We start from the raw sequence: 25502 nt of genomic DNA, 5'->3' as shown, positions 1-25502 counted from the left end.
GTATCCAGCAGCGCCTGAGGCGAAGACATAGTCGAGCATTTTTGCAAACGTTTATTCAGGCCAAATAATTCACATAAGGTCAAAACAAATTGCCTGCCTGTCTCTAGTGGGCGAAAGTTTCCCGGCGAGAATCTATTGCCCTGGAAGTTTCGCGAGTGTACCAGTTCAGTTTGCTTGTGGCTGGCGTTACGTCGCATAATGTGTATTCTTTTGATTGTGCTTGTTGTAGAGTACCCGCCTCGGCTGCGGGAGACTGTGGGTTTGATTCCTACCGCCGCCGGGCGCCCACTTGTTCAAATTGACACAAGCGTACCTTAGCCTAGCGTTCGGCTTTCATAAGGGGTGTTGCGCTTGAGAAAGCAACCTGCGCTCCGAATTGCAGTGAATTGCAGTGAATTGAGTGCAAATATGGGTGTTTGGGGAGTCACCATAGCGGAAATTTCCCATGTGGTTCCCCAAATGCACATATGGTGGGGTTTCCTTCGAAGTAGGGACAAACAATCCTTTACAAGCACGCTTGTAACTATTTTATCGGAAGGTGCCCGGTGGCATCACTTGCGTTCCACAGCTGCAGCGGTTGGTTTGCAAGAATGCCCTCTGTGCTTGGTCAAGAGCCGCCCTGAAACCCAAGCATGATATCTCCAATTGGGCCCGCTTACGAGATGTGAAGCCCATAAAAAACTGAAGACCAGGCCAGGCAACATCTCTATCCCTTAGAAAGGGATGGTTTTTGGTGGTTCCAGGATTTGAACGCAGTACCTCCCCCATACGTTGCAGATGCTCTACCGCTACACCGCTAAGGCGGTATATTTATCCAGCTGAAAGGTTCGGTCAACACGATCTGACACCGCTTCAGCGTCCATGAGCACCGAAAGCTGGGCAAGCTGGCACACGTATTCATGGTTGAAATGTTGAAAGCAGAATTGAAAACATAGACAAAGGTGCGCTTGCATAGTCTTGTTAATTTCCCGGCCCCTCAGAGTGCCTTTGTTGCTGCACTGCTCTTAACATTCTAACCTTTGTGGCATTAGCCATGACAGCATCGTTTTCATTGTTGACGTATTGCAGCACCTTGCATTGCCTATACAGCAGAGCATGAGTATCATGGGATTGTCCAGCTGCGGTAAGTAATTCCCATGGGATAATACTCCACAACAGAAAAATTTCTCCTGACGGAAGGGAATAATACGATCGTCGGCAGCTCCAACAGTCTCCCATATTAATATTATCAAGCCATTGTCAGTGTTCAGGAAACCTGTTGGGTAATTGGTATTATAGCAGCGTTTCCTTGGGCGTGTTGAGGGCTTTCCTAAATGAATTAGGAGCATGTTTGAATTTTTTTTTTTTTGAGGCCAAAGCACGAAGTAGTTCACAAAGTGCTTGCTTACTATTTGGTGACAATGGGAAAGAAGAATTGTTGCTGATATTCTGTAACTGCGACCCTGCTTCTTTCCGCATATATGAGAAGAGAGGTTGTTTTCTATTTGCTATTTTGTTTCGTACGTTTGAATTCGTCAGTAGCACTCTGATGCCTACAAGATCAAGTGAAGACACAAAAGAGCGTGCTCGGAATCACGGTAACCTTAGCGAGCACTACTCAGATCCTGATGGAGACGAATGAAGCTATGTACTGAATGTACTATCACATACTTTATACTACTAGCACTAAATCATGTACTGTGCTAAAGAAACAGAAAGATACCAAAAAATTGCGTGTGTGTGCTTTATTTTTCTTCGCTTTTCTTGATTTCATCCGCAACTTTAAGTTATGTTCTTCTTCAGCCATGTACACACCCCCTCTGTAAAGCCCCAAAGGCCCAGAGTGAAAATAAATAAATAAATAAGTAAATAAATAAATACATAATCTGTTCCTTAATACCCAGCAATAAGTAGTGTACTTGTGTGTGCGTCCCTGATACAAAATGTAAACAGCACTTCCATTGCGTTGTTCCATCGAAAATAAGAAATTTCGCAGTGAGCTACCCAATGCTGCGTCCCCAAGAGAGTTAGGAAAAAGCCGACTTCCGGACACAGCGGCTAGTAAGAATGCAGCTAAGCCCATCAGGCACACTGTGAAAAACGTGCAACCTATGCTTTAGCTAGTTTGCTTCTTTAAGGTGAGGACCACACAATCTGTAATGCAGGATACCATTCACTCAAGCACAACAACCGTATTTTCGGCCACGATAGGTGCGACAGCAGTTACATATGATTGGCAAACACTCGTAACAACACTGACACTGACATCCTAGCCATACTATGACGCGTAAGTGGCTTAGGATCTTTGTGCAGCAACTCGGCATTCAGAACAACGCCATTACTGTGGAAGATAAACTGGTGCCAGATCTCTTATCCCCAAACATGTCAAATGGGTTAATATGGTCTCAAAAGAAACACAGGCATTGTAGTTCCGGGGCAAAACACATGAGTGTACACATCTTGAGAAGCAGCAGCACGTTTCCAAACTGTGAATTGTTGTACTTGCTTCAGGCGAACAGATTAAGAATTTCCCACAGAAAATTTATCATTCACTCAAGGCCCGCAGATGGTTTTGTTTTCTCCCCTTGTGAACAAGTAAGCAGGCATCACAAGATTGCCCTAAATGATCAACCGGTTATCATGCCTCAGATGCGGCTGGACGCAGTTCAGTGCCAAATAAAGAACTCAAGAAGCTTAAGAAAGCAAACATACTTGGTTAGCTGCTAGAAAATAAAACAAACTTAATTAGTTTTGCTATCTTGTTTTTTGTTCTTTATGTACTCCTGCCGGTTCATGGTCATTGCCGCAGCATCTGCTTTTTAAGTCTTGTTTTCTGGGTCGTTACCATTTGTTGGGTCAGGACCTCGAATTCAATCGCCCTTGACATGCTTAAGACATGCTACTGGGCATGTTCCTTAATCATAACGAACTATGGCAGCGGACTTTGATACGAAGCCGTAACACAGTGGATAAAAATGAGCACTGAACGGCAACTATTGATTTATGGTTGTATAAGTATACACAAATACATGTTGCAACACATCCGAGAAGCACTGCAGTATAGAGAATGGCACAGATTTTTTTAACACTCATACGAGCTAACAGCCATCATGCTCTACGAAACCTCATAAGTGCCTATCCTACACAGGCAGACAAAAAATAAACGACGAAAGCGAGTAGAACGTACCATCTGACATTGTCGCTTTCGACGCATGAAAGCCTTCTTTGTCGGTTAAGGTGACCGAGGAGAAACATGCACGTTTGCTTTGCCTTTGAAATCAGAGCTGCTTCTACAGTTTCACGTGGCAGCTTATTTTACTGCACACAACTTTTGTTTATTTCAGTTCCACCATGTACCTGCAATCCCTAAAATGGAAGGCAAGGTGACAGGTATCTTTTCTAGAGCAGTGGAAGGTGTGCTCTGTGGGCCTAGTGTCCAGACATCTGCCTGTTTCGCAAACGTACATCTTATCACACGTCAGTGGACTCGAACAACTAACCCATTCCATGCAGGTGACATATGGTTGCTTGTGCTTGATTGCGGAGGCATCCGTTGACTACTTCTGTGGGATTACGTTTTGCAGAGTGCGGACAACCGCACAGGCGCTGAGAATACAACGTGGACAACAGCCTTTCGACCTAATTTACGAAGTTTGTACGAATTGGTGTGCATGTGGCGAATGACAACTAGTCTTTGAATGCGTGCGCCATGGTCCAGTGCTATTTGAGCGCACCTGGAACATTTCTGCAGAACTTCGGCTTATGAAGCGGGAACCACCGAAGGATTCCCTTAGTTGTCAAGACAACGTGCCTGTTTGAAGAACCTACTGAAACATCGGTGTTTAAGACTTCACAAGCGAGCTGTAGGAGCATGAGCTCGTTATCACTCTTTCCCCAGCAGTGAATGGGCCGAATAAAAAGGAAGGACAGGTTTGCTTCCCCTTGGTTTGTAATACCAGCAGACATGTTTGGCATAGCAATCCAGATGAAGGTCTAAAATTTAATAAACTTGTCCCTGGAGACAAATCTATTGAAAGCAACACAGGGGATAAGACACGCTCTCTATGGAGACGACTTTACTATCTGGACGATAAGCGGATCCCCAGGAACTCATCACAGATGCCCTTCAATAAGCATGTATTGTACAGAAACCTACCTCAAAGCTTGCGGGCTCGCCTGCGTGCCAGAAAAATCGGAGCTTCTGGTACTAAAAGCGAGAAACAGAGGAAGACCGCAAAATGTGCAATCCGAGATCTAGAACTGTGATTAAATGGAATGCTAATCCCTAAAGTAGGGTCGTTCAAAATCCTCGGCCTACATATGCACAAGAAAGGATCGGGCGCCGTCACACTACCCGAACTGCAAGAAATCGTCGAGCAAGTAGCACACCTGGTACGGCGGGTAGCAAAGAGCCGACACATTTTGAAAGAACGAGACGCAATCGGAAACATTCAAGCCTTCATCATCAGGAAATTCACCTACGGCACCCCTTATTTAAACATCAAGGATGCGCAAATCGCAAAAGTGAACATCCTCATCCGGAAGGCCATCAAGATGGCCATATATTCTCCGAACATGCCTCCACGAAAGTACTTACTCCACTTAGGGATGCGCTACTCTTGGGAGGAGCTAGTCGAAGCACACGAAGTGAAGCAACTTGAGTGTCTCAAAATCATTGAAAAAAGTAGGGCAACACTCACAAGTTTAGGATATATTGAATTCATGCAGTGGAACGACAAAAAGACGATTCCATGAAATATCCATGTAATCCACCATTTAGGCAGAAGAAAAGCTACAATAGATTCCCTGAAAATCTACGCTGAAATCCGGAACCACAATATACCGATGCAGCGAAATATAGTAAGCTCCAGCGCATGCCATCAGCGTTGTTGACAGCAAGGGAAAGAAAGAACGGCAGCTAGCATCTCAACGACAGAAATAGATACGGCAGAAGAAACAGCAATAGTCCTGGCCATCTTAACATGCGGTGATGGAGCAATAATACTCACTGATTCACAAGCGGCTTGCCGAAATTTGCAGAAAGGAAGAATCTAAAGGCAAGCCTTAAAATCCTCGCAACCACAGCAAAGAAGCACGTACCAGATATCTACATCATTTGGACTCCTGGCCACGAGTCCCTCCTGGGGAATGAGGCAGCGGGTGCCTCTGCCCGAGATTACGTTCCCCGGGCTTTCTCACAGGACGCGCTAAGAAGGAAGGACGAAGGCTGAAAAAAATAAAGCGATATTTTGCAACACTACAGGCTAGACAGAATACCTTACCCACAACCTCACCCCCGCCTAACTAGGGAAGAAGCAGTGACACTTAGGAAATTGCAAACCAATAGCAACATACACAGTATCCTATTGCAGCGAATTTCAACATCTGAGGACTCATACATCTGCAAGAACTGTGATGTCGCAGACAGCCTGTCATATGGTATGGGGATGTGTACAAAAACATGGCACAGTAGACATCCAATCACTGAGGAGCAGTGGGAGGCCAAGCTAACAGACCGGAGCCGAAGAAAGAAGGCAGCCTGATCGAACGGGTAGGGAAGATGGCCATCGCCCGCGGCTACCTGGAATAAGGAGGCCACCCAGCTAAGGCGTACACTGCGCTTGCTCAGAATAAAAGATCATTCTCTGTGTCTAGTAAATCCCCAGTGAAAAAGTCGAGCTGGTGAAGCAGCGGTTTCTCGCGAAAAGTCCGATGCTATTGCGAGCACAGCGGTGCCACGTAAGCTTCGCAGTTGTTTACGTTCCTGGATCAAAGGGAAAATATCAACGCTCGTCTATTTCACATTGGAACTAAAGCGGGCACCTAAAAACAAATCACTTGACAACATAACAATACGCTTCAATTCAATTATAAGATTTATAACTATGACAGTACTTGGCCATGACTGCTTCCCGTCAAACACTTGACCTCAGTACATTAAGACATCTAACCATCGTATCAGTCAAATACTTCTTTAAGGAAACAGCCGCCAATGGCGACATATACTTTTGGAGGGGCATTATTTACCGGCGTTTGTATAGCGTGGCGTGTCGTCGCTTGCTGTGTGCACAACTGGCGAATAGTGGCTTGAATTTAGCTCGGGAGGAATAAACTGAAATATACAGAACAGGTATATTCTACCGAATAGCTTAACCGTCCATTCAAATCTGTCAGTAGATAGCGCACGAACTCGTCGAGCATGCTAGGTTTCTACTTCCGCTTGAGAGAATGAACATTGGCTGCGAGGACTTAAGTTCGTTTATTTAAATTCGAAGGAATGTCTTGGGCAATATTGAGCACGACTAAATAGGCATTAAAGTGATGGCGTTGCGGAACAATTGTTATCAGGGTGATATTTTCACTCACACGAAGGCCGATCGCACGATGTCCATTCAATCGAACGATAGCCGGATGTGCAGGCGTCACTGGTTTGAAATCAAGTCAAACTGCGACGACACGGAAACTTCGGTTGCGTTGGCGCACTTTTCTGCCTATGTGGTAAACTCGTATTTCAAACCGCCATTCTACCGACAAGTCGGCCGATCCTCGACGTCGAAGTTTTTCATAAGTCGGATCCGTGCAAGTCCGACCGTGACTTTACATGCAGAGGGGGCGACACTTTCGTTTGCCTCTGTTGGTCCTAATGGTGTTCGGTAGCCGCCCATAGAATGTCTTATAGGACCGTTAAGAAAGGTAATGGTGTTGGCAACGTGCCCGTAAAAGTTCTTGAATGACCGCTAAGAGTCCTAATTGTGATGTTTAAATGACTGCAGAAACTCTTGAACGACCGTCCATTCTTTACTTGTTGGTGTGAGCGTTGACACGCAATTCGTACGAATAGTTCGCTATTCTTGACAGCAATAGTCGCATGATTCCAATGTTATCTTCTTCACTGTGCTAGCAGTTTACATTGCATGTAAATTCATAAGATGTAAGCCAGTACTTGAGCCTAATTGAGTGTCCATCAAATATGTCTGGCTTCGCACGTTCAAGAGTTGCTTGGTTTACTCCTCTTTCAGTCACGTTTACAAGCAACTGCAATAACTTATTTGGCTGTCTGTTCTGGTCCCCTTGTGCTTCACGAAACGTGGTGATCACGTTAACGCCGCTGTCAGACGAAGCAACGGCAGCAGGCTTCGCGCAGCTTCGAATTTAAGTCGGAACAAACTTTCCATAATCTTGAAGTTTCCTATTCAGCTTCGCTTTCCTCTTTCGCAATTAAATTAATCTGAAGCGAGCTTTGTTCTAGCGTTTATACATGACACAAATGCGTTGGTGTTCTTTGCTTCAGCAAGAACTTCTTCCTGTTCGTCTTGAGAGGTTGCAGCCAAGATTCGGATGCCACCGCCTTGATGTGTTCTGATGATGAAGTCAACCCACACCTCGACTTGAATGTCCACACAGAAGGAATGCGGCAGCGGCATCGTTGAATAATACACAGTAGTTATAGGTTTGATGTCATGCATCTTCTTTATTCCAAACCCGTGACACTTCATCGTTTCCGCTCGGACCCTCTGTGACTTCTTCAGAACGTCCACGTACAATTTTCTTGTTGTCCGTGATTAGTGTTGCAATCGCGACGCTTAGTCTTTTCTTAATATGGTATTGGTGGGGCAGTGATGTTGCTACAGACTAATTTAACCTTGGCAAGCCAGGCTGGTAGTTGCTCCGCCTAAGCGTCATTCCTTCTTCAAATATATTAGCATGTGCCCATCTCGCACTTGATCTAGTGTAGCAGACATTTCAGAAGCGGTTCTGCTGACGTCCCTGCCTGATACATGCCAGGGACGTCCATATCTCCTGCGATGGCGCCTATAGTGTCGTGGACTGCCTAGAAGGCCTAGGACATCGGCGTTGTTGTCGCTACGTAGAATGGTCCCGAGAATGTCTTCGACGCGACGGTCTCTGTATATGGCCTCTTTGAGGTCTACTGCACTCAGCACATGAGATGCATCTACTTCCATGCTACCGTCAAGAGTGTGGCTTCCACAACTCTAATCGTCGATGCTGGCTGCTTTGTCATCGGTGGCGATCATTGTCCTGTCATTCCCGACGGTCCGGAAGTCACCAACGTAACGTCCCCGCGCGGTCACAATGCGGCGAGGTTGTCTCTCAACACGACCTATGGTGTGGTTATCGACGCTAGTTTTATGGTGCTGGTCTGATGACGCGGCGCGCTCACGAGCACGCGTTTCGTTCCGATGGATATCGTGGATCGAGACCACATCGCCTGTCCCTTATTAGTTGCGAGGTCACTGAAGGACGTTTGACTACCGCGATTTACAACGCTTGTGTCGTTGGGCGCGGTCAAAGCAATAGGTACCTTCGCAGTTCACCGCAGCCTTCTGTGGCAGTTATTTAATCCAAGGCCACGACAGCGAAAGCTGTCGTGTACCCTGTTCGGCGCTCATACTGAGACGCGGCTGCTGGAGCGTTTTCTCCTTTACTGCCAGCATCAGGTGCGGTCGGGACTGCGGGTGGCACCGTAAATAAAAAAATTGTGTTACAAAGCTTCTACTAGCGTCGGCAAATGACAACAAAAAAGAAGCAAGCAACTCGGGCAAACACAACACGCCATGTTCGCCGGCCTACTCGAAAGCAAAAGACCGCGCTATTGATGGCGTGGCCAATCGGAACACACCATGTTCGCTGGCCTCCTAAGCAGCAAAGGACTCGCACGCTGTGGCCGATAGCGTCGCTACTTGGGCTGCAAACACCAATCTTCCCAATCGCAACAAGGTTTTAAACATTACTTCGACACCTGACTCTATGATATCTTCGCTCGATACGCCCAGGAAATCTGCTTCGTTTTCACCCGCCACAATTGTATCGCTTACAATGCAGCACCAAGTCTCTGCCTCTCTTAGAAAAGTGATTGCGCCGCTGTTTCTGAATGAGCCAACGGCTTCGGAAGCTGGATCAATCAATCCGCAGCCAGTTAATCAATCCCGCAGCCCAACCGCTGCCGACATCATAATCCTCATCAGAAGCTCCTTAAGCTTCGGAGTTGACAGCAGTATTGGACTCTCGCCAAGCCTGCATGGATTCGACATAGAAATGGCAGGTCCACGAGAAGTGAAGTGTATTCCAATGCCAGCATCTGGCTCAGTCGGCATGCCGGATTACCGCGCAGAGTTATTGACCGAGCAAATGTCGATTTCCTCTGGGAGGGTCGAACTTTGTCTTTGACGTGGGTAGTCCATGTCCTCTGGTCTTGTTTCCATGGCGCATAAATTCCAGTTATACCAAAAAGAATGTCGAGGGATTCCAAACTCGTATGGAACAACCAGAAACTATCAGTGTGGCCCATGTCCCCTGGTCTTGTTTCCATGGCGCATAAATTCCAGTTATACCAAAAACAATGTGGAGGGATTCCAAACTCCTATGGAACAACCAGAAACTATCAGTGTGGCCCATGCAAGAAATTCGTTAAACCTAGATCGTTTTTTTCTTTCCTAACATTACGCGGTGATACCCAGCCATCAAGGGTGGGTATCATTATTTTCAACAGAGCTGTCTTGCAAGACCATTATGTGTTTTTATTTGACCGGACAGGTTTGATATTGGCATTTGACTGTACTATGTTCATATAGGTTACGAATTTTGTGCATCTACGGACGAGCGTAGGCCACAAAGTCTAATTTTTCATAACCTGAACGTGTATTTCCTAAATGGTCGTCACATTGTGCTTGTTGGTGATATTCTGTTAGTAAGGGCTGTGGTCAATCTCAGTGGAACCCATGCGAGTTGCCTCGCTTAGCGCTGCACTTGTCGTTGCTGGATGCATATGGATTCTTTCATGGATCATTTATTGTGCGTACATGGGCATGCTGCGCATCATCTAGCAGGTTAGACAGTGCCTATGTGCCAAGCAATTTCACTCAGTACGTCTCACAATCTAATGTGATATCATTGCCTTCATCAGTCCTTGTATTTCTGTTCCTACACTGGTTATGCTTGAAATTTGCCCTCCTTCATCCTCATCAATAAAACCTTAGTGCCTCTACATGAGCATTTTAGATTACACACGCATGCGCGCTTGTTTGTATAGAGCCTTGCAAGTCTCTCTTTTTGGATCTGACCCATTGCTTTAGGATATGCTTAAGCTGCAGTGGTACCTACATTGTTAAGGTAAAGGACGTGTCCTCAGACGAGATAATTCAAGCGTATACCGGCACAAAGCTCCGTATTGCCCTTCGGGTCAATCTAGTTGCTCCACTGAAACGGTCACGGCAGCGAGAGCTACGGAAATGTTTTCAGCGCCTCATCTAAGCAACGTCTTTTGAGCTGCTCCTTGGCGATGCAGTGCGTATCAGCGTACTGCTACAGTACTGCACCAACTGTCGTGATTGACCCGTTTAATATAAGGCGAGTTCACACGCCCGAAAAAGGATTAACCAGCAACACTGCAATCGCCAACCGCTTTTTTGCTTCCTGGAAGGAGTGTTCGTGCTCCGAGGCTAGTCTTCGGAAGTTACGCGGTTTTTGGCGTCACGAGTGGTTTAATAACTTGGGCACAGGTTGGTATGAACTGCCTGTGAACATTTATTAGCCCCACATACTCGAGCAACTTTCCGAGTGAGTTCTGAGAGGAGAAGTCATCGATTGCGGGCAAGCATGATTCCATTCGCTTGTTGCCTTAGGGGAAATGCGATGGACTAGAAAATGTAATAATAATAATAATATTTCGGGTTTTACGTGCCAAAACCACTTTATGATTATGAGGCACGCCGTAGTGGAGGACTCCGGAAATTTTGACCACCTGGGGTTCTTTAACGTGCACCTAAATCTAAGCACACGGGTGTTTTCGCATTTCGCCCCCATCGAAATGCGGCCGCCGTGGCCGGGATTCGATCCCACGAACTCGTGCTCAGCAGCCCAACACCATAGCCACTGAGCAACCACGGCGGGTGACTAGAAAATCCAGAGCTTCAACTATGAAAATGCATTTCTTGGGCTTTAGGACGAGGCCTTGCTCATCCAGTCAGTCCAATGGAAGGCGAAGGTTTTTTTGTTGTTCTGCGTTTGCGCGACTTGGGACGAGAGTTTCTTTAACGTTGAAGAAAATGATCAAGAGTCCGTCCATAACCTCATCTATGAGCATTTGAAAAATTGGAACCACATTCTTCCAACTGTTAGACATACTGAAATAAAATAGGCCAAATGGTGTAGTGATTCCTGTCTTCGTAGTGTCGCTGGGCTCTACAGGAATTTGGTGGTACGCACTAATCAAATCGACCTTGCTGTATATTCTGGTTCCTGCGAGACGAGAGCCGAATTCATGCATGTGGGGAAAGTGATATTGATCCGGACTAGTGATTGCATTACAAACTCGGTTATCACCTCAAGGCCGCCCGTCGCCACTGTGCAGCTTCTAACCAGACGAAGAGAAGACGAAATGCTGGAGCAATGACGAATAAGGCCGAGTTGAAGCAGGTGTTCAAACTCACGGCCGGGGACTTTTAGCCTCCGTCCAGCGAGCCTCCGTGGCCGCGCGTGTAAAGCTGGTTCGGCTGCGGTGATATGATGCGTCATCGTGTGTTTCACGGGTAACGCATAGTTTTGGGGCTTCGTTGGTTGTGAGTACTCAGCAAATATGGTGTCCTACGTTGAGACCCGCCGAACCGTACGGATGCCAGATGAGGAGAGGTTGGGCTGCAGGCCAAGTAATTTGAGGGATGTTACCTTATCCTTTAGGTGCCGATCCCGAATCCTAACATCTACGTTGAAATGGCTCAGGAAGTGTGGTCCCAGTATGGTAACGTTGATGCCGGCCATCACAAACACCTATCTGTGCAAGCACCGGAGACCGATGTCTAGCGTTATTGATCGGAGCCAATACTACGTGATGGCAGTACTGTTCATTGCATGGAGCGGGGGTGTGGACTTGCCGCGTTGGAGATCTTAGGCCGTGGCGGGAACGATAGACAGCTTGGCTCTGATGTCGACGAGGAGACGGGAGCCGGTTATGCGGGCGAAGAATACGAAGAATAGGCGGCTTGCCCAAGAACCGATGTCTCATGCCGCTGTTAGCAACTGGCCGGTGCGTTTCCTGTCCACGAATAGGGCTGGGTGCAGCAACTTGCTTGTTCGCGAAAACGACGGTGATACTAGCACAACTGCCACGGCAAGTCTTCAGGTGCGTTGCGAGGCTATAAAGGCGAATGGTGGTGCTAAAGTTGGTTGCGAACGTTTGCACCTGTCGTCAGCTTCTCAAGTGAACTGTTAGGCTGGCTCCAGGCATGACAGCCGTACTCCTGGCTTGGAGACTCTTACAGCGGCAATAGGTGGCTGTGCCGTAGATGAGCTATCGCATATGCCTCCAGCGAGTGCAGCTAGCTGATCGAGACTTGTCTCGTGGGCACCCACCAACAACATGCGTGCGGACAGTGGAAGGCGCCGCAAGAAGAGTTCGTTCATATTTGAAAGCTGTCTCTCGTTTGTGTAGTGGCCACCCAGCAATTGGCGCAACCGGTCCAGGATTTCTGATGGCCGTTGGTCGCCTTGTTCCTTGGAGAGGAGCTGTTGGAGCCCACTGTTGTGATGGCTCGAGGCACTGCAGGGCAATGCGTATTAAGTCGTCGTATGCTAGGGCCGAAGTCGTACCTGTTAGAGACTCGCCTATGGCTTCGGTGATGTCGGACGGTAGCCCGACAACGACGCGCAGGCATCTTGCTGCCTGTGAAGTGAAGCGCTGGAATTGAAAACGAATCTCCATTTGCATACACCAAACTCGAGTGTTCTTGTGCCAAAATCTGTGAAGCCGGAACTATGCGGTGATGGCAGCAGGCGTAACTGTAGCGTTTTCTTTGTCAGCAAGAGTAGGAGCAGCGTCATCCTTGGCAGTGCAAGAAAAAACGTAAATGTCCAGTGTCATCATTTGTTGGGAGGTTGGTTTAGTGGATGCAAATAATACACGTTTTGGAAGGTAGAGAACGGAGAGGCGACTGGTTTTCTTCCACAGTAAAACACCGTTGGCCGAGTGGCTGTGGTGGAGCCTCAGTCGGGCAGGCACCGTAGAGTGACATACGATTGCTACACACATCTCATGGAATCAGTACGAAATTATGTAAAGTGCCTTTGTCGTATCATCATTGTACACAGCCATTTTGTATACATTGTATATGTTCAACATCATTTTATATAGTGTGGCAATTCGTTGGTGTGTAACTGTGTGTTCCCTTGGACATATGTGGTCATACGTTAGTGAGGCGATGCGGAGTCGTTCATTCCTTTGTAAACGGGCCGTGTATACAATGTACCGTAATTTGTATTATCATGTGATGGAACTGTGCCGTCTATGTGACTCCTAGTATTCGTACATGTTAAGTTGAAATAAACTTCATGCAAAGAACAGAATTACATTTTCTCGTGTGTTCAAATTACAATCAGAAGCTACCATGTCAGCAATGTGTGTGGAAGCCGTACTTAAAGCATTTCCTGGCGCAGCTTACTTTTACACAGGAATTTAGATCAATAAGGCACTTGCAATAGGGGAACAGCCTCGAAGAATCAGGACGCATGCAACACTTCCCCACACGTGCGTGCGCGCGTGATGTACATTGATTATGGTGGTAGTGCTTCTGTAACGTCTTCTAACATCAGTCTTCTAACTTCCACAGGGTCAAATGGGGCGGACCCCTTTCTATCCACTTTCTTTTCTATTTACATATTGTTTATTTCATACAACAAAGAAATGTCTCCTATGCCACCGTTGGTGTCATTGTTTGTTGGCTTCGTAGGATTAATAAAAACCGGCCCCTTGGTTTTGTTTCCCCGTCTCCTTTGATGTAGTCATATAAATTTGTACACACACGCACACGTATTATATATATATATATATATATATATATATATATATATATATATATATAATACGTGTGTGTGTGTCCAAATTTATATGACTACATCAAAGGAGAAGAGGAAACAATATATATATATATATATATACATGTGTGCTTGGTCGTATTGTTTACGCATTTCTCTCAATTTCGACGCTAAATTGCCACATGTTTCGTTTTAATCTTCAAAGTAGCAAAGATAGTCGAAGAAAAGCGCATCGTTAAGTCACCCGCACCTTGTTCCTCTCGGCTGCATGAGCTCAAAATACATATTTTATTCTTGTCGAGGAAGGTATTGTGACGTTAGGTGCACTCAAGTGTAATTCGAGGTTTCCAGACCCCTGCCTAACGTAGGCACATAACCATTCTGCGACATTATCAGAAAACAGACCATCGCAGTAGAACATATCCAGTGGACGAAGTATTACGAATCGAAAGAGATTATAAAGAAGGAAATCTAGCAATTCATTGGCATTCATAATTTCAGTTGTTTCTTAAGTACCCAGCAAACGTTGTTGGTAGAATTTTTTTGCAGTAAACCCGAAGTTTATCATGCCTTCGCTAACGCTAAGTGTTGGCTTCTTAGACGATCATGTGTGTAGTGTTTGTAAAGGTTAGAAGAAACCTCTAATTTGCAATTTGCCCTCCATTTCATAGAAAAGTTTCTCATTTATGTGCAGCTGATGAAAAGTGCTGCTAGTACACTAAATAGCAAGAAAGCAAGTGGCCAGTGTGTCTGGTTTATTACTAGAACAAGAAATGCTTTAATGAGAAAAATGTCTTAGTGATCTGTTTGCACAATCTCTTCTCAACTTACAGTTCAAGTAAAGCGTTATATAAATATTTTCTTCCGGAAGAATTATATAGTTTCACAATGGTCTTATGAAGTGCGTGGAGCACCCGGTATACTTGGTAAAGACTGTTTAGGGTAGCTATTTCCTGTGTGAGACGAAGGGCGACGATTCACTGATGTAATACGAATACACGCAGCTTAACAGCACTATCACGTCTAGAATTGCATGGTGCGTCTTTTTGGGTCAGGATCAATAACATGAAACACGATAAGACGAATGCCCATGTCAGAAGGTTCTTGACTGCAACTGCGTGCTGCCGTAACTCCTCATTCACTGTCTCTGGGCATTGTAACACAAATGTGCGTGCTTTCTTTCCTATGTTTGGTGATCAGTGTAGTAATTAAAATTTTGACAGAGTACACAGTTGGTGTCGTCTCTGAAGTCGTACGCATTCCTGGCGTAGTGCGAACAAATTTGTAAAGTGCATCTAGTCTCGTGGTGCTGCTTGTGCGGTAACTACTTAGTTTGCAAGCGTCCCACTTTCTATCTCTCTGGGCCGCAGTAGTAACCGGACATTGTGGTTTAGTAATATTACATAGCACGAATCAGCTTCAGTCACAACCTTGCTGGCCTTTGTTTAGTGTACAAATGAAACGTGTGACAGTCGTTATTGTCCACGAATAGTTATAGTTGGACATCGTAGCAACATAAGACTGCTGCTGTGAACACTGCATGAACTCTTGAAAGTAAATGTCACAAAACAGATCTAACGGATATGTGCCAGCCATGTCTTACCAATGCCAATATTATAAGAAGCCAACAAACACTGACACCAAGGACAACATAGGGGAAATTACATGTGCTTATTGAATGAAATAAAGAAACAATAAATTATTGGAAATAAATGTGGAAGAAGAAACTACTTGCCTCATGAGGGAACCGAACCGACAACATTCGCATTTCACGTGCGATGCTCCGCCAATTGAGCTACCGCGGCGCTGTTTTCTCAATTGGTAATTGGCGATTGGTAGAGCATTGCACGCGAAATGAGAAAGTTGTGGGTTGGGGTCCCTCCTGCGGCAAGTTGTTTTTTCATCCACTTTAATTTCCAATAAATTATCGTTTCTTTATTTCATTTAATAAGCACATGTAATTTCCCCTATGTTGCCCTTGGTGTCAGTGTTTGTTGGCTTCTCACGATATGACTAACAAAAATCGGGCAGCTTGGTTTACCCCCTTTATTCTCGTTTATGCCATTATTAGAGGTTTACATCTATTGAGGAATTACGCTAAATAAATAGAAATACGTACGCATACTAAAAGACATGAATTACCGTTATCAGTAGCATGGTGCACAAAGGCCAATGTTACTGGAAACAAGATTGTTTGCGGGCATTTCCTGTCTTTAGAAATAATGTTGTAATAACTTGGAAACTGTCGAGCATTTGAGACGTATAACTAATTTTGACAGAAAATAAATACTTTCTTTTCTTTATTTTCAGGATGTTTATCATATTCGTGGAAATTCCAGACAGGCCGATCCTATTCAGAATTAACATCACTGAGAAAACTGGTAAGATTTTTTCGTATAATATTATTGGGGAACATTATTCAAACAATGCGACGACCTCGCATCATGCATGAGAATACTCTTCAACAAAAATATTTAGCTATACCGAAGGAAATGCATTTGCCACCAAATAACTATTTTGGCGAAATTTAGACTTGATGTGAGACAAGAACAACAAAAAGATTATTTAATGCGGTTCAATAGGAATTTTCAATACATTATGAAGAAGTAAGACGATCACGAGTGACTTATTAGATGAGTGTGCGCCAGGGCAATCGCTGCAGAAGCGTGAGTGTTGTAGACGCGGATCAGACGAACTGTCACAAATTAGAGTGTGCTTCGTTTATGTTGTTTCTGCTTGGATTTGTTTTATAATGCATCTGCCAATTGTCCGCTAATTAATGCACGTCAGTCATTCAGTTGCTCAGGCGCATGTCCTTTCTTGTGCAGCACCGGGGCCGACGGAATAATACGCACTTGAAATTACGCGCTGTCTCAAGCAACTTTGGTTGGCACCATCATTAGCAGTGGCATATGGCTCAATCTTGTACGAATAAAAATAAAGCCATTATTGTGGAGGCGCACACCTTGGCTGTAAAAAGTCAAGAAGCTACAAATTTGTCCTCTTCTCTAATTCCTGCTTTTTTAAAGATTTTACTGCTAGCTTCGCTTCACTTGTTGCTCGATTAACAGTACGCTTAAAGACACTAGCGTGAAACTAATAATTTTTCCAATTTGTCGGGCACTGATTATGCAGAAGCATTTTCCAAGTGCCCTTTCCTTTACTATAGTCCCGCGTACACTCAACATTCCACCAACGACAAGCGGTGCCTTTAGCCGAAGGGATGAAAAATTCAGCTTGGTTTCGGAAACCCTCTAGAACTGTGCAAATAGTTGAAGCAATTTCCTTATCATTGGCATTGGCAAGTTTCGAAACGGATGAACTCAAGAAGGTCTTAGATTTCTTATGATTTTTTTAATGCGAAGGTAAATGCCTCAGGGCATACAGGGGTATGAGATGGGGCTGAATAAGGATGATTAAATGAATGAAAAAAGATTTGCTGCCCTAATTAAGTATAAAAGGGATCGATAATGCGGTCCCTGCGTCCAAGCAGTGTAATCGCTGGGATTACGTGGCGACAGTCCCGCTGCTGCGAGGTGCCGGAGCCTCGTCGGTTTCAGTCCAGGGCAAACTCACAGCAGATGGTGAATGATTCACAAATATGCATGCCTGGTATTCTAAAGATGTTATTGGACAAGTGATTTCAAATAATACAGGAGGATGATCCCTGTTGGTTGCTGAGTCAAACGCTACTTAGGACGAAACGTTTATGCCAGAGCTACAAAATGTTAATCTAACACCGAGCGAAAGTGGCCTCTAGTAGACGTCACTTGTCCTGTGTTGTGACATGAAAGGTGACTATTAATAGTCCACTCCCGTAGTCGCTTACGACAAAAATCTGTTTTTAGGTCACACGACACGTGATGCGAATTCAAATCCTCTGCAAACAAAGTTTGTTTTCGTCAGCCAGCCTCAGCCCTATCAAGTTGACGCGTACTTAGCACACAGGTGGGGAAATAAGCACCTATAATTCAAGATGGATGCCACCCTGGGAGACATAAATATATTACCAAGCGTTTGCAGGGGAATCCATGATTTGAAAAGAAATGTTTGCTTTGTTACAAATGTTACTGGAAACAAGTATCAGTAATTCCTCTACCTCACGAGTGTCGATATTAACGCAAAGACCGAAAACTTTTCAAAGCAAAATATTTCTCCTGTGAAATCCAAGTTCATCGAAGAAGTGTGCCATCTGGATTAGGTTGAATAGATAGGCAAGATAAATCTCTTAAAGTTGCAGTTGCACTTCAGTAGTTTAAGCTATCCAATGGTGTTGATCGCACAGCGGCGGCAACTGACTGCTTTAGCATATTTTCATTAACCATAGAGATGGGTGGCTCTTTATTGATTTTGGTTTCATAATTGTAGAAATTGAGGATTACATGCATTCGGCAGCTCGAGTGTCAAGTTCCATATCTGTGACAATAACGGTGTCTGAATAAGAGGGTTCATCTTCGCCTGGTTGGAGTAGCGGAGTAGTGTCCCGACTGATCTACACATGTAGAAGGCGTCTCTACCTCGATGCTAGGCATTCAAGGTGTGGCGTTAGATACTGAGAACCGCATTGGTGTCTTAGTGGTCTGCGTTATTTGTATCATCTGACTGGAAATGATTTGTACGAAGCTGTTCGGGAGCAGAGACGGCGGTGGATTATTTCAAGAAATATTTTTTGAGCGTCAGCTGAGCAGGTCCAATTGTCCGAGCAGTGGGAATCTTGCGGCTTTATATATATATATATATATATATATATATATATATATATATGTGTGTGTGTGTGTGTGTGTGTGTGTGTGTGTGTGTGTGTGTGTGTGTGTGTGTGTGTGTTCTAAGGTTGCTTCTGAGGCAGGCCCCCTCAGCGGATAGGCTCAATATTCCAACCATTAGGCCACAGGCGCACGTCTACAAAGGCTATATAAAACAACTTTGCGAATTTTCCTCGTGAAAGGCAGTGCTTTGAAGCGCTTGACGCCTTAGGCATCTTGCATAACGATTTGCCCATAAAAAATAAGCGCGGGCATCTTCCAGTTCAAAATGAAGTACAAGGTTAAGGGACGCGTTTATCAGTAAAGTTTGCTGCGCTTCTTTTAGGATACTGCGGCGCGGTGGCGTAGTTCAATGTTATGCACGTGGAACCTCGTTAGTCGAGAAGTTTTAATGCTGAATAAAACTTCCGCGTTCACTCCGAGAGCCACCATGGTGTCCTAGAGAAGCGTTCGTCATTGATATCCGCGGCGCGACACTTATACTAATGTGAAACATTGGCTTGCTGGCTCATGAAACCTTTGCGCACATAGATTCTCACAGTGCGTAGCATCTGTAAGTTTTTTACTTCTTTTATTTACATGGCGACCGCTACAGACATGCGAAAGTATTACTTTAGAAGGCCGTAAACAGTATGACACCTTTTTTCCCTTGACAAAACGCGTATTATTGCTTTTTCACATATATTTGGCAACAGCAGGATTGACAGCTGGCTACATGAGTGTCACCTTACTTGGAGCGCAAAAATAGGAACCTCAATGTTCTGAACGTAGGTTATGGCTAGAAATTTGCTCATTTTAGCGCCTTTATGTTTCAACATGTCATTTCAAGGCGTAGACTCGCAACGACTACTCCGATACATAAAATTGAGGCCGGGTCCCTGCGTTTTCTATGTGTGCATAAGTAATCATTTCTGAGAAATTTTTAAAAAATTTATATGTGAAAATTCACCAAATTAAATCAAGGAATACGAATGAAATCATAATTTGATAATGTTAGAATAACTACTAATAGTAACAAATCTGAAATGTACAATATACGCACCTTTTCTAAGTTCCCAACTTTTTCGTAAGTAAAAAGACGCAAAATATGTGTGAACATTTGTGCGGGTCAAAGCTAGCCATAGTGATGCCCATGCTATGCGTGTAAGCACATGAGTCGCAAATGTGAAAAGGTCTAACTTTTGCATTTACTCATTGCGGCAGGCACCTGGTAAGCTTCCTTTTACTCCATTTTTTTTAGGCTCGCAAAATTCTCAGGTCAAGAAACATACCGAAGCTTCCTCATGCTTGTATATTGTGATCGATCAGATTTTCTGTGCAAGCATACTGCTTCTGTTCAAGCATAGCTTCGGTCAATGGTTTATTTACATTGGCTCCGTGACCTTGTGCTAGCGAAAACCCAGTACAAAAGAAGAGCTGGTCGAAATAATGTGTACAAGCGTTATCAATGCGCGGTTGAATAAAAGCAACCCGTTACTGGTAAAATAAAATTTCACTTTGTATTTGTTGAGCATGATTATCAAATTAACAATCACTGATGAGCATCTATCTTTGCTTGAGACATCGCTGTCACAGCTTATATGTCGGATCGGAAAATTGGCAGCCTTAGAGAATCTTGTCTCATCACTACCGTTGAGATTCAAAAATTATGTTGCCGAGCCTACTGAACACCATATTTGGCCTCTTTATATTGAAGACACTCAAGAAACAGCGGTCTGTAGTTTTGACGGTAGCGGCAGTTGTAGTTTCAATTTTCTACTCTCCATTCTGCCAAATTTGTCATATCTGAAAAATTGTTCAATTTTGCTTGTTCGTCATTTGAAATGATTTATGATGTCGCGAGTAGAAATATTCTTGCGCAAATGATTACCAAAGCGTCCCAGAAATGCTGATGAAATTGATCAATTTTGATAGGCGCGGTAACGAAAGAATTAACCTCCCTCATTCAGCATTGGGAATAGCCTTGAGCACAACCCACAGTGATAGGCAGATTTTTTCGTTCGTTGTTCTCTGACGTATTCCACACTTTTCTTTCCTACAATAAAGTGCTTTTTAGACCTTACAAACATGTTTCGTTAGGCAGGTACGCTTTTCTGAGCTCCACAGCATGAGTACGAAACATCAATGTCATTTCATATGCGTACTTCATCCTACACCACTAACTTGAAATAACATTTGAAGATACCCCCTTTTTAAATGGTAACTGATAATACACCGTATACTTTTTCCAAATTTTTATTGGATATGTTGAATATGCTTTAACGGGAAAAAATAAAACAAGTGCGTCATTATCAATTGAGGAAGCGCCAGTTTTGGAGTCAAATGCACATATCAGGGGCAGAATAGGCTGATCGCTGCAACAGGCGACTACGCGCGGGTGATGCCGCTGATGACTGAATGTAGGGGTCCCTGAAATGAAAGCAAAATGAAGAACACAGCAAATAAAAAAGTATGCTCTATTGCAATAGCAATTATATGGACCCTCCAGACGCATTTCTGCATTCATCGTTGCCATGATGTTCCGTGTAAAATCCATGGGTGATAAAATCGTCGCAGCGCGCCCTATGCTGTATAGCGAGTTAAGTAGTGTGGGGGTGATAAAGGTGACATACGTAAATAAAGATGACAATCCACAAACTAGGCAAATATGGGAAGGGCGTGTAGAACATTTCAGCCATCTTGAATGTTTTGCGTTTCAGTGTGGAGGTGAAATACTAGAGCCGACCATGTGGTTAAGTTATACCACACAAATTCGGTTAAAAAAATTGGCAGTGGCTTAGCTCGGCTATGCCAGTATAAACGTAGCGAAAGCTAATCCATAGCATGGTGAGCTTTAGTTAATCTTGATTGTAACTCCAGGTTACTCTGGTTGTCTGTTGCGGCGCTTATCCAGTCGTTCGGCGCGCTGTTCGTCTGCTTCCTTGGCGATTTGTTTTCTCTTTAGCTCGTTCCGATGTCAATTCCAGGTCTCATCCTGCTTATCAGAATTGTCGCCGTCCATACTGCCGCTTCAACTGGAGTTGCGGCGCACACGAGCTCTTCTTTTCAATCCTCCGACATGTTATAGGGCATGCGACGCAGCTGACGTCTAGTACTGGGTCTAGTAATCGAGAACAAAGGCACGAATGGGGAAACCATAAAGAAGTTGGACACAAAAGCAACCAACAGCATGAGATTAATCAAACCAATGACTAACAAGCACCAGGGTATGAAGGAAGAAAGTATCATACGGATGATTCAATTATTCGCAATCAGGCAGATTACATACATAGCAGCCTTGCACAATTGGCTTGCAGAGGAAAATACTAAAATTAACAACTTGATAAAAAATCCATACAAACTAGCACTAGGGATTCCCATCAGTACGAGCACGGATCTCTTGCTAAACTTAGGACTCCACAACACACTGGACGAGCTGATAGAAGCAAAACAAACATCTCAGGCAGAACGACTAACCAAAACAAAACGGGACGCCATATACTAAGCAAACTAGGAATGAATTACCACAATCTATACGGAGAAAAGAGGACGATAACGAGAGAAATTTGTGACAAACCCCTTTCACCAATTATAGCCAAGAACATGCATTCAGGTTACAAAGACGCCAGACGCAAGAGTAGAGCAGAGAAAATTATCATAAACTTTGGGTCTTATGATAGAGAAACCTTCGTAGACGCACACAGAAATAATTACGTAGCAGTAATCGTTGATCACACCCAAAAACCCTTTACAAGAATATCAGTTAATACCAAACATTAAGAGACAGCAAAGCAGGTAGCCATTGCACTAGCTTGGGTCTCCACGAATGCTCAGTACATCATTAGCGATTCTCAAGCGGATATTAGAAATTACGCAAAAGGTAGGTTCTCTCCTGAGGCATGGCACATCATAAGAGTCAATGAAGCAAAATTCTCCAGCCCAGACAAGAACGGCAGGCAATTGCTCTGGATCCCAGTGCATACGACTCCAGGCATTCCCGCGATCAACCTCAGCGAAGTAGCACACCGCAAAGCTCGAGGTCTTACTGGCCGAGCCTAGCAAAGAGTGACTTCCATCGATAAGAGAACACGGAGGAGATCTCTTTTGATAGAATTATCAACTTCTATCAAAATCGAAAGCGAGTATTAACACCGCCTCAAATAAACTGAGCAGGGCGTAGTCCGTTACTTGGAAGCGATTACAAACAGAAACATATACGAGTCCCATGCAACAAAAAACTTTCTACCCCGATATATACGAGAGCGATATGCGCAAGCTATGCAATTCTGTTAGAGCCACCCTTCAACACACGTTGTGGGGATGTGAAATATCAAGATAAAATGGCAGTGCCCCTTAAAATCTACGGGCGCGTTGCCCGGCCGCACTGCTAAGCACAGAACTCCAAGACGAACTTTGGGCCGTCCAGCGAGCCCTGGAGGCCGCAGGGGAGCAGCAGCTCCCAGTGGCCATCTTGTTATCACATCATATCATAAAGTTATCACATCGCACACATCTTACGTGTGGGAATACGAAAACATTATAGTCCCTTGGTGAAATGTTTTCTTCCGCACGCTCCTTGTCTGTGCATGCTCTCGATTGCGTTCTAACTGCCCCATAGTAAGGTCATCAAAACGCCCCTAAGCGTCTCAACGCGGGCGTTTGCCCACGATGAGTTCATAACTCGGTGGACCGCTTTGCACCGTTCAAGCGGACATTGTTGTTTTTATTACATACACTAATTTATACACTCGTGACGTGGCGCCATCTTTGTGCAATCGGCTGCGTCGTCCCGTGCACAATGACGCGCGCCCTAGGTACACCTTTTGTCAATAGGAGCCGTGGAGCTGCAGTGGCGTGGGGAAGCGTGTCGCAGCCCGAAGGCCCTGGTTGGATTAGCACCCAGACCGATATTTACCACGTTTTCTTTTGAAATACAATAGTTTACTTTGTTTACAGGAACCTCATTGAGAAATCTGACTTCAATCCGAGCATTCTGTGGCATGTTTTACTCTTCAACGCCGTCCACGTTTTCTGGTACTATCTTTCGGTCACGCCGACTACGCGGACGCATTTTCCTGTAATGGGGTATATAATGCTTTGACAATAAAGTCAAAGAAACCTACCGGTCCGCGCGCCACAACGTAGCTTGAAAGTACATGAATAATGGAATACAATTTAAAGGAATATCGCATTTAGGGCCCAGGCGTCCCATTCCCTAAATACAAATCGTTAAATGATTATTCCATTTCTTACCTATACCTAGTCTGTCATTTACACTTATTTAAACATACTGTTCTAACCATTGCATAGGTTGTAGCTCGAATGGGGGCACTCTTTGACGCTGTATACGCAATGTGCGCTCAGAAAGTATACCAAAAGAAGTCCAATACATGATTTATGAGAGGTAAAGAATTGAAAGGTCAGTGCTGGTTTTACACGTTATAAAAAATTTACAAGCATAGGAACAGTACAATGGGTGCATGTGCAATCCTATTTTATTGCTAATCACACGGCAAGGCAACATTGCTATTTACAGGATGGTAAATGGTAACACAGAAAATAGTATTAGGAATGACACAAGTGAGATGATTAAACAATCCTTAGCACTAAGACAGAATAAAAATTCATCCTGCTAGGTGCTTGTTATGCATTCTTTTTCTTTCGTTGAAAAACCACAAATACAATTCAATATTTCTCACAGAAATAAATCTACAGAGAACCTGTATTTTCATCAGTGCTAAAAGAAATCGCGCATTATGTGTTGTGCAGGCGGCCTGGCGAAACTGACCGGTGCACAGACGTGGTACCGAGTAATCCATTACGATAACGATACCATGGTACTGGCCGATAGAGTCCCAGGCATGTGGGGTGAGTGAATGTTATGTCCTAATTTACCTGTTATAAAAGTATTTTTGAAACTTTAGTAGCGGACACGGCAGAGTGATGTAGCTTATAAGAAATACACTTTATTCTGACTATTTGTATATACAAAAATGTATCATCCCAACGAGATGAAACAAAAGGAAACAGACACAACATGTTTCCTGAGTGGACGTATATCCCGGTTTGTAAAAATGTGGGTCAGCAGTGACGTTAACAGAGAAACCTTCAATAACAGCTCATTTCAAATACATTGCATTTATAAATTTATCAAGAACATTGACGAATTACACGCAAACCTTCGCAATAAATGTAATAACATATAAACAATTCCTTCTTGTGTTAACAATATAATGAGCAAATCAAAAGGTAAATACTTCAAGCGAAATTTCACGTTAGATTAAACGATGTGCGTTACGTTACATGTGGAGTGTAAGAAAGTACACGTATGCAAACAGACGTACACATCGGAGCTGGTAGGATAAGAGCACACGCGGGAAGAACATCGGGGAAAGAAACACAAAAACACTTCAATCTGGGTCAAAAAGTTATTCTTTTTAAAATTGTCTAGAGATAGGCTCAATTGTGCAATTTCCACTACAGAAAAGAAATTATTGCACACTTCTGGTATTTGATGATCTAGCGACTTAGTTGTCCTCTGTCTGATTGAAAGAAGTGAGATTGTGGGGAAGTCATACGGAAAAGCGCGGCTGAGGTAAATATTCTAGAATTAAAAAAAGGCTTTTTGAATAATATGATAGATAGGGACCACTAGTTTAAATTTATGCACTCAGGAAAACTTATTACGTGAAAAACAGAGCATAAGTTATTACAGCGACGCTGTATACCTCTACCGCCCAAGGAAATTATTGTGTCGTTGTTGGCGTGCTAAGCAAAAAACTCTCCATACGTGGGCCGATGCCGAATATTGTGCAATACCAGCCCCACCGACGGAGGAGGTGAAGCAGGCGTTAAACACTCCCCGTACGTGAGCCGGTCACGAAGACGCTGCAATGCCGAGCCGACCCGCGGTGGCGGTGCAATTCGCCATTAGAGGGCCCACATACACAGCTT

At 44.2% G+C, this 25502-nt stretch overlaps 1 protein-coding gene across 1 annotated transcript in view; it reads left to right on the top strand.

The window, feature by feature from the left end:
- The window catches only part of LOC142591086 (uncharacterized), a 325077-nt gene that overhangs the window by 279636 nt on the left and 19939 nt on the right, over positions 1–25502 (top strand). The window contains exons 2-3 of the mRNA XM_075703467.1: positions 16117–16187; positions 24318–24416. Of these exons, the coding sequence (XP_075559582.1) occupies positions 16118–16187; positions 24318–24416 (169 nt within the window). The 5' untranslated portion in view covers position 16117. The remainder of the gene's footprint in view (positions 1–16116; positions 16188–24317; positions 24417–25502) is intronic.

Source organism: Dermacentor variabilis, chromosome 8 (assembly GCF_050947875.1).
Source record: "Dermacentor variabilis isolate Ectoservices chromosome 8, ASM5094787v1, whole genome shotgun sequence".
In the NCBI taxonomy this organism is placed as follows: domain Eukaryota; kingdom Metazoa; phylum Arthropoda; class Arachnida; order Ixodida; family Ixodidae; genus Dermacentor; species Dermacentor variabilis.
Note: the sequence above shows the minus strand (reverse complement) of the source record. Positions and strands in the feature narration are given on the sequence as shown.